Source organism: Leptonychotes weddellii, chromosome 1, assembly GCF_054177405.1.
Source record: "Leptonychotes weddellii isolate Sample4059 chromosome 1, ASM5417740v2, whole genome shotgun sequence".
In the NCBI taxonomy this organism is placed as follows: domain Eukaryota; kingdom Metazoa; phylum Chordata; class Mammalia; order Carnivora; family Phocidae; genus Leptonychotes; species Leptonychotes weddellii.
Genome location: NC_138369.1, coordinates 143,248,243 through 143,258,180, shown reverse-complemented (window position 1 = coordinate 143,258,180; position 9,938 = coordinate 143,248,243). Strand labels below are relative to the sequence as shown.

The 9,938-nt window shown below is 38.8% G+C and overlaps 1 protein-coding gene and 1 pseudogene across 2 annotated transcripts in view; both read right to left on the bottom strand.

Moving 5' to 3' along the window:
- The window catches only part of MORC1 (MORC family CW-type zinc finger 1), a 171,803-nt gene that overhangs the window by 41,484 nt on the left and 120,381 nt on the right, over positions 1–9,938 (bottom strand). For both annotated transcript variants that reach the window (XM_031024182.2, XM_081797321.1), the window contains 2 exons: positions 6,903–6,968; positions 5,660–5,902 (listed from right to left, as the gene is read on the bottom strand). In XM_031024182.2, coding sequence (XP_030880042.1) covers positions 5,660–5,902; positions 6,903–6,968 — 309 coding nt within the window. The remainder of the gene's footprint in view (positions 1–5,659; positions 5,903–6,902; positions 6,969–9,938) is intronic.
- On the bottom strand, positions 1,085–2,344 carry LOC145716015 (WD repeat-containing protein 76 pseudogene; annotated as a pseudogene).

Below are 9,938 nucleotides of genomic sequence, written 5' to 3'. Positions count from 1 at the left end.
CTTTCCCTTGAATATAATTTATTTATTCTGCCTAAAGAATTCTTTATCCTTTAAGTTTCAAGTTTTCCTAGAACATGGTATACACATTCAATCTGCCAATTCCATTGTGTCTTTTCAGAAGAATTCTCTTTGAATATATTTTCTGTTCCACTGTTGGGTCATCTTTGACTGTCTTCCCTTGCCTATTGGCTTGTCTGTGTTTGAGATTACCTCAAATCTTTAATGACTGTAATTTAGTTTTCAGCAATGTCTATTCTGTTCCTTGCTTTTGTCTAATTTATTAGTTTCTATTTGATCTTCAATTTGCTTCCTTAGTTCTGCAATCCCCTTTTCCATCTCATTCTCTTGTTTTATCATCTTATTTCTCAGTATTATTTTACCAAATAATGTTATTAACTTGCTCCACAGCAGCACTGTCCAAAAGAACTTTCTGAGATGAAAAAAATGTTATATGTGTGCACTATCAATGTAGTATCCACTAGCTATGTGTGGCTATTAAGCACTTAAAAAGTGCCTAGTGTAGGGGCGCCTGGGTGGCTCAGTCGCTAAGCGTCCGCCTCCGGCTCAGGCCACAATCCCAGGGTCCCGGGATCGAGCCCCGCATCGGGCTCCCTGCTCCGCGGGAAACCTGCTTCTCCCTCTCCCACTCCCCCCGCTTGTGTTCCCTCTCTCGCTGTGTCTCTCCCTGTCAAATAAACAAATTAAAAAAAAGTGCCTAGTGTAACTGAAGAACTAAATTTTCTTTTTTAATTTAAATATAGTCTTTTTTAAAAAAAGATTTATTTATTTGAGAGAGAGAGGGAGGGAGAGCACATGAGCAGGTGGGGGAGGGGCAGAGGAGAGAGAGAAGCAGACTCCCCATTGCACAGGAAGCCCGATGCAGGGCCCGACCCCAGGACCCCGAGACCACGACCCAAGCCCAAGGCAGACGCCCAACTGACTGAGCCACCCAGGCGCCCCATAAATGTAAACAGTCTCTTAGAACCAGTAGCTACTATACTGAACAATAGAGTTCTACAGTCTGGAACTGAAAAGAATTTCCCTTCTTTCCTTGGGTTATGTTTCTCTTCTAGGTCTGTCTTTGCATGCTAGGTTCTTCTGTTGTTTTCGCAATAGTGTTTGTCTAGTTGCCAAGTCATTTCTTTTCCTTTCCATCATGCTTGAATTGCTCTGTCCATGTTAGATGCTCTGATATAATATGTTGACTCTTTCTCCCAGTATCTGACATCAGTTCATTTTTTCCTCAGAAAAAGACAGGCTTTCCAAATCCCAAAGTCCAACTTGCCCAGATTTGGCCCCAGCTGCCACCAAAGTTCTAATTTCTGATGGGTGGAGAGCCACAGAAAATATTGCGCCTTTGGTAACTTTATGAACAGTATCTTCATTAATGACCATGCCACTTAAATTGGCTTTATAGCTTTTAATATTAGCTAACTCCTTCTCAGTATTCTTACTACTTGTCTTGCTCACATTTGCCCAAGTCTGTAGAAATCTTTTAAATAGTTCACTGTCATCATCTCGATTTTCAGGAGTCATTTCTAAAGGCCCAGGAGGTAACAAAGGATTTTCATCTGCTATTAATGTCGGCTGAGTTGGGGTTGCTGGTAATGACACTCCTGAAGGATCTACTTTTAGTAATCTCATTGACCTTCTACATCCAGTCCCATTTTCTCTCTTCTTAGGCTTTTTTCTTTTGGATTCAGGAGGCTGCCTCTTCTTTACCATTTCACGGAGCCTTGCAGCTGACTCAGACAACTGAAGAGAAGCAAAAAAGTTTGCATTTTCTGATATATTCTTCAGTCTCTTCCTTTCGTACGATGACAATCCTGAAAATTCATCCAGGCCTGGTGTGGTATCTTCATCACTGTCTAGATCCTGACTGCTTTCCGTATCAACACTGAGAATCACTGTATCCGAAGTGCTCTTGTGTTGTCGCTTGTTACTTTCAGTATAAACATCTAAGGATGATTTTTGCAGAGTAGATTCTGCCTTGGAAGACGTGCCTTCCATCCTTGGAGTTAAAATCCTTCTGCAAGTTTTCCTTATTTCAGTCTCCTTACATTTCTTACATGCAACTTCATTGTTAGAATTCTTATCCAATAGGGATTTGGAGTGCTTAATTTGGTCTGGCTTGTAATTACTGAGTGAAAAGGGAACAAGATAAACCTTAGGTGTTTTTCCTAAAACTGTAGTCTGTACTGGTCTCAGAGATACACAAGTGATGTTTTGATTTTCTTTATATTCATTCACCTTCATCTGGAGTCGCTGTCTGGAGCCCACCTTCTCCTCACTGCCCGCGCGCAACCCCGACATCTTTCGGCGGCTTAGCAGCTGGCGTCTTCCCCCCCAGAGCCATTGTTTTGGGGGTTTTTTTTACTGTATATTTAAGAATTTTATTTATTTATTTTCTTTTTATTAACATATAAGGTATTATTTGTTTCAGGGGTACAGGTCTGTGATTCATCAGTCTTACACAATTCACAGCATCCAGAGCCATGTTTTCAAGCTTTGGGAGCACATTATAAGACTGACTCGGGCATATCTGCCTTCCTAATTCCATCTACTTAGGCTATGTTAAAATTAATGACACTTCCCGCACCTCCTCTGGTAGTGGTAATGCCCAGTGTGCTTACTGGACAGAATATTAGAAATTTACTGCAAATAATCCTCAAGTAATTGAAAGCTGTTTCAATTGCAGTTTAAAACTTGTTAAATTCATTTTTCAAATGTTCGGGAATTCCAGAGTCTCCTGATCTATCTGCCCCAATTCTAGATTTTTGTACAGAACTCATCTTCTGAAGTGAAATTATCTTGTGTTTCCAAGAGTTGACATACAACCTGTCTCCATGTCTTCACCTTCCACCTGCTAGTCAGTCCATTCTAATCTGGTTTCTACCCCCTTCACTCCAACAAAAACAATAAAATTCTTCCTGAGATCATCCCTATTACCTCTAAGTCATTAAGTAAATGGACTTTTTTAGGCCTTTCAATAGAATCTAGCCTCTCTGACTAATTCTCCTTGAACTGACATTTCCCCTCTTGGCTTTAGTGAGGAAACAAGCGCCTGGTCTGTTCTCTTCCTGCGTGGCCAGACCTTCACCATCACCTGAGCACCCTGACCCTGACAGCTAGCCATTAGGTGCTAAAATCCCTCAGGCTTCTGTCCAGTCTTTCTTCTCTTCTTACCCTTACTCCTCACTTGGCTTGTCCTCTTTGAGGTGTCAAACTATGGAAAGTGATCTCCCCCCACAGGCCCAGCCACCTTCTAGGAGTCTCCATTTCAAAGAATGGAACCACCATCGAACCAGGTGCAAGAGCCAGAAATTCTGTAGTCCTTGCCATTTCCCTCTGCTTCACCTTCTATACCCAATACATCGCCAACACAGCTCAGTGTCTCCTCCTCAAGACAAACACACAAGTAACGAATGCACCCACTCCTCTCTGCTTGGTTGCCATCACCCCAGCCCCATTGGCCAGTGTTTCCCCAGGAGACCACTGTTAACAGCCCCCTGACTGCTCCGCCTGCATTCACAGCAGGCTTCCATACTCAGCCAACAGTCTTTTCTAAAGGAAGATCTGATCACACCACTTCCTTTCCATGGTGTCCCACTGCTTTTAGGATAAATGCAAAACCCCTTGTCAAAGCCTATAGGACCTGCATGGTTCTGGGCACTCCCTACGCACCTCACACCATAGCTCCTTTCTATCTCTCTGCCCTGCCAGAGCTTCCTTGTCTTCTTAAGGTACTCTGAATTCACCAGCATTCTTCTTTAGCACATGTCTGCATTGTCTGGAAATGCTCTTCCTCTCTTTTTACCCATTTAATTGGAATTCAATCCTAAAAAATTCAGTCATCGCTTTTCCAGGATTTTCATCACTTTTTCCCATTCAGTCCTCCCAGGAAGGGTCAAATCCCCTATTATAAGTACTCATGCTACTAAGTCATTAAAAACTGCCACAGTAGCAGTTTACATTTGTCTAATTATTGGATTGTCTGTCTCTGTGGAAGTTTAATGCGAGTAGGGACTCTATGTGGGTTTGCTCACAGTTAAATTCCCCGTAGTTGGCTAGGAAACTGAGTGGCACATAATAGATGATTTTATACACACACACACATACACACACACACACACACCCCCCCCACACTAAGTGAATCATTACAGTTAAAGTCTAAAATGTGTTATTTTAACACCTGGGCACACTTCAACTTCTCAATCACTTTTATGTTTTTAGAGCATACAACCTACTCATAAAATATGTCAACAAATCCCAAATCTTGAAATTGCCCAGTTAATGAGTGGAAATCAGGCTTAAAGGAGATAGGACTCTAAAATGATATAACTACCTTTTATATTATAGACATGCAGTACTTTAGACACAGCAAAGATTAAATAAATATCTTCTGAATATATGAACTTTGACTTGTAAGTCAAAGTAATTATGGCAAATAATTCTGTCGATTGTAGACAGTTTTTTTCCTATAGTCTTGAAGAAAGATTTAGGGCCCAAACTTCAAAATTATAGGGAACTGAACTTCAAATATTTTAAGAGAATGAGCTACCCAAAAATAGAATGAGAAAGGCTACCTTAGGAGGTAATAAGTTTTTGTCACTAAAGATTTTCTAGAAGAGTCTATACACCATTTGCCAAAGATTTTACAAAAGAACGCATGAGATATTTCTGCAGTGTAACAATTGTTCAGAATAATTCCTTTGGAAAGAACCATGCCTAAAATACCTTGTCTTCCACAATGCTTAACACAGTAACTTTACACAGGGCAAAGTTCTGTAGATATTTGCTGACCAAATTAGTTTACTGCTTTCAGAGCCTATGGCAATTTATTTGAATATTTTCTCTGGTGGCCCATCTCTACCCTTTAAGGGTAAATTTCATTTGGGGAAACAGTAAAAAGGCATTAGAAATCAAATTTGATGAACAAGGCAGATAAACTAGGCAATGCATTTCAGCTTATACAAGATTTTAAATGGTGGTGAAATACTGTCTGTTATCACCTACCACTGAATCTGGCATGGGGTAAATGACCACTGAACTGTAGGTTTTCTTATTATTATATGCTAAATCTGAGAGCAAGTTCTCAAAAAGGAATCAAATAAGAATAATATTTTAAGAATGGGAGTGCAGTGATTCTTTTAAAAGAAACAAACTCATTTGGAAATTGTGGGGTGGTACATTTGTTAAAATCAGTCTCACCACTTAACTGTATTAACAAAGATTATATCCCATTTTCCCTGAACCTCGACTACTGGGGTAAGTACCTATTGTAAAATTTGGCTAAGCATTTTTGCTATAATATTGAATGCAGAATCCTCAAGATTACAGGCTCATCCTACATGAATATGTTTCTCTTAAATACAGATTTTAAATCCTTTTCCCATGCAGGCGTTCTTTGGGGCCCGTCAGTTGGTTGAGCATCACACACTGCACTGATGTGCTGATATTAACCTTCTGACGTTTCCTCCAAAAGAGAATAAAGAAGAAAAAATAGAAATTGGGACCTTGTCCTGGAAACTCAGATGACAATGAGCATGCTATAATTGGAGTGCTTTAAAAACGTGAAAATGAAGCAAAACCTTTGCCCAGTGCTATTTCCAGAATAAGTGAATGACTATACATTCTGTGGATAAGAAAAGAAAAACACCTGGGACCTCTGGGCTAGGCTGACATTTTCCGGCAGGGCGGCTAGACGTCTGCGCTGTCGAGGCTTCGCTTTCTTCTGTGGAGACTTCATAATTTTATCCTCTGCAATACACTCTACATCAGAGTTTGTCCCTTCTGGGTTTCTCTTCCAGCCTCTGTGGCTGACAGAAAGCTCAAAGGAGGCAAGAGATTCCTGCTTCAAGTTATCGCCCCAAGGCCTGACTTTCTGAGTTTTTGTATTTTCCTGGAATAACAAAGAACATGTTTTCATTTTGGGGGAGCCAGCTTATTTATAATTATCATTTCCCTCAAAACCTTATGACATTAGGCGATACTTATTACTAAAAAAAACTTTAAAAAGGAGCAGTGCGGAAAATAGGCTTTAGCAAAGTTATATACCACTGTAATAGCTCATTCATGAATTTGGTTCAGCAGAGGAGGCCTGAGCCAAGAAATCTTCTGATTCTGAGGATGCAGAAGACTACAGACAGAACATAGTATGTTTCCTGACTTCCTCCCAACAGAGGTTTACATACTTTTGGTTCCTGTATGTCAATAACCTGGCTAAAGGTTGGATGGGGTATATCAAGCCTATCATCTGCCCGTTAAGAAATAAGAATAACTAAAATTGCAGAGTTTTCCGTGTGTGTGCACACACGTTGTGTGTGATTGGTATAACTGAAAAGCCCTAAAGGTCAAATAATATTCTCTCTAAAATTTAAATTTTAGATAGTAACAGACATTGGAGGAATATAATAGGACATATAGGAAACACAAGAAACAATGTAGGAATTACATACACAATATATTTCTAGGCAAATATAAATCCATAGACTGAATCAGTCAATGTCTCTTTCTATATATATGATTATGTGTATACATATACACATATATAACCATAGAAAATATGGAAAATACATTAAAATATTTAAAATGGTCAACATTATGTAATGTATGGTGACTAACATAAAATTTTAAAAAATAAAAGTAAAATGGTCATTTCCAGAGTGTAAAACAATGAGTGATTTAAATTTTCTTATTTATCTCTTACTTTATTTTCTAAGTTTTTCCTAATAAACATGTATCACTCTAATAAGACAAAAAAATAATGGCAGTTAAAAATATGTGTCAGTGCTTCACTCTCTGAACCTCATTAACCATGGTGACATTTGGCCCTTGATAAAGTCTTACCCTTCATATGGGAAACATGACACAAATGGCTAAATCCTACTTTAATGACTCACCTTAGATGCTGAAGTTTGGCAGGTAGGAGTGAATTCAGTGATCCTACTTGTTGGTATAAACTGAGGCTTTTATGGAAAAAAATCATTAGATAAATGTAAGTAAAAATAACTTTCAACTGGAATATTACAATAATCCAATAATCTTCATTTCTTAAAGGAGTTTCAAGGTTGCACACCCCCACTGGTAATTGTTTAAGGGGTCCGTTGTAGTTTAGATATACTGCAACAATGTTCTGATGAGTGGTGAGTGGGTAACATAAAAGAATGCAATGGTTTGTCAAAGCATTATAGATCAGATGTCTGATGAGCAATTTCAGGAACTGCTGTATCAAACATGCCTCCACAGCCCCTGTCTGTTTTTTCTGGAGACCCTTTGTTCCCCACTTGCAGGTCCCAGCATCTGGAATGAATCGGGGCTGGAGCTTCAAGGGACTCTTGAGGGTAGACTGGCCTCAGCGGTATGCCTAATACCTGGATGATGCTTCTGCTCACAGGCACAGCGAGAGAGAGAGGAAGCATTTGCTCTCCCTGGAAAAGAAGTACCTTTTAAACTAATATTTTGATGTGATGATGTTCACGTTTAAAATGATGAGATGTTAATGAAGTACACCGAGAGAAGATAAAGAGTAATACAGGCCCTGCACCCCAGACTCAGGTTCATTGCCCTTGGGATGCGAGCCTGGTTAGGGGTCTGCTTGGACCTCCTTCATGATAGTACACCCGATCATATTTACTGCGTCACAAACACCCATGCCGTAACCAGCTCAGCGACCAGATTCTCTAGGACATAAAATTTACTTTCCTCTTCTAAGTACCCTACCCCAAAAACTGAAGTCCCAACTGATTAAGGGTTGGTTCTGCTCTCTGCTGAGAACTTTTCCAATGTGGATGGCCTGCATAGATTTTGAAATGGTGCCTTTTCCTCTGTTCTGAGACCCAAATGCCTCTTGGAACGTCCTATAAAATGCAGGTATCTTTCAAGACAACCTTTTCAAAACAATTATTTCGCTTCTATAGCTGCACCCGCCTTCAACCAGGATTTCCTAATGCATTCCCTCTCCTGACTAGTGACATCACCAAACACCCAGACACCAAAGCTAGGTTAGCTTTGGTCCAACATCACCCTCAACCCTCTCCACCTAATCAGTGATGAACGTGTGGGTTTCTCCACTTAAATCTCTTTTAAATTCAAGATTTTCCCTAGCCTCGTGTCACCATATTGTTTTAAGGTTTTTATCATCTCTTGATTGAACTATTTTCTATAATCTTGTTTTTCTTGCTTTCTTCCCTTCCCCCGAACCCCCAAAGGAAAATTAATTTCTTTATCTTCTATAACCCCATAGCACTGTTCCTTTTTAGATGTTTATGCAGATAACATATTCACATGGAATACACATTTTTTTTTAAAGATTTTATTTATTTATTTGACAGAGAGAGTGAGAGAGTACAAGCAGGGGGGGGTAGTAGAGGGAGAGAGAGAGAGAAGCAGGCCTCCTGCTGAGCAGGGAGCCCGACATGGGGTTCGATCCCAGGACCCTGAGATCATGACCTGAGCCGAAGGCAGACACTTAACCATCTGAGCCACCCAGGCGCCCCGGAATACACATTTTTAAAAGTATATTTTTAAAAGTCTCCTTACGACTCCATTCTTCATTTGTCCAGTTCACATTCCACTGCTATTATTTTTCCGTTTATCTTTCCAGAGATACTGTTTTAATCTCATACAGAAGCATATATAAGTAAGTTTTTCCCACCTTTTTTGAGGTAGGGAAAAATGGTAGTATATTATACATGCAGTCTGCATCTTGCTTTTACACTAAGGATACATCCTAGAGATCTTTATTAGTACTTAAAAAAACTTCATTTCCTTTTACAGATGCATCATATTCTAATGTATTGTTGTACAAAAATTTATTTAACCAGACCTGCTGATAAACATTTAGGTCTTCTCAACATTTTACTGTACAAAGTATTTTGTAATGACATGTAAAATAGGTAATTTTGTAAATAAGTAATTTTGTATTTGTGTATGTATATATAATCAATTTTTAAAAGTGCAATTTCTGGTTCAAAAGGTATATGCATTTGTAATTTGGATAGACACTGTCACATTGTCTCCATCAGGCTTTTTGGTGGTTCAGCATACAGTCATCCTTATGAATATTTCAAGAGCAGTGATAAAAAAGACATTCTCTATTTTGAGAGTAGAGAGTATATATCAATTATATATACATTATTATTATATATTATTGGCTGTTTAGATATTCCTAGGTTGAGGGCCAATTAAAGTTTCCTATTACCAGCATGATTGACTCTTTTTCCATGTATCATTTGTAGGTTTTTGCTTTATGGAACTCAACGTTAGCTGATATGAGAGATTCATAATGGATACATCTTTATTATAAACTGAAGGCTTTAGCCTAATTTAATGCCCTTCCTTGCACATTTAATGTTTTTTCCCTTGAATTCCAAATTAATGTTAGGCTGGACCCCTATTTGATTTTTGTACATTTGTTTGAAATCACGTTCAATCTTTCTGAATTGCCATTTTAGATGGGTGTCTTCTGAACAGCACAGGATCCAGGTTTGCCTTGTGATGCTACCTCAAGTTCCTTGTTCTTTATTAAGGTAAGGTTTAGGCCATTTGCATTTATTGATACCATATATGTGGTTGGTATTAGCTGTCATATTATTTATTTTGTTTTTATAATTTCTCTTAAGTTTTTAATGATACAGTCCATTTTCTTTTGTTTTGTGTGGGTACCTCTTCTGATATTATACAGGGTTTTTCTTTTCCCCCGAGGGGCTTCCATTACAATGATAATTTTATAAAACCCTTATTCTTAGTTCTTTCCATCTTTAGACAGTATCTATAAGTTTCCTACTCTGGATGATGACAAAATTTTTCTCTACCTTCTTTTCTTCCACTGTCCGGTATTTACTGGTATTCTCTTTCTCCATATTTACATCAGTACCAAAAAGTATGCTTAAATTGCTTCAATGATACCTCTTGATCTCTTTATATATGAGGCAAAC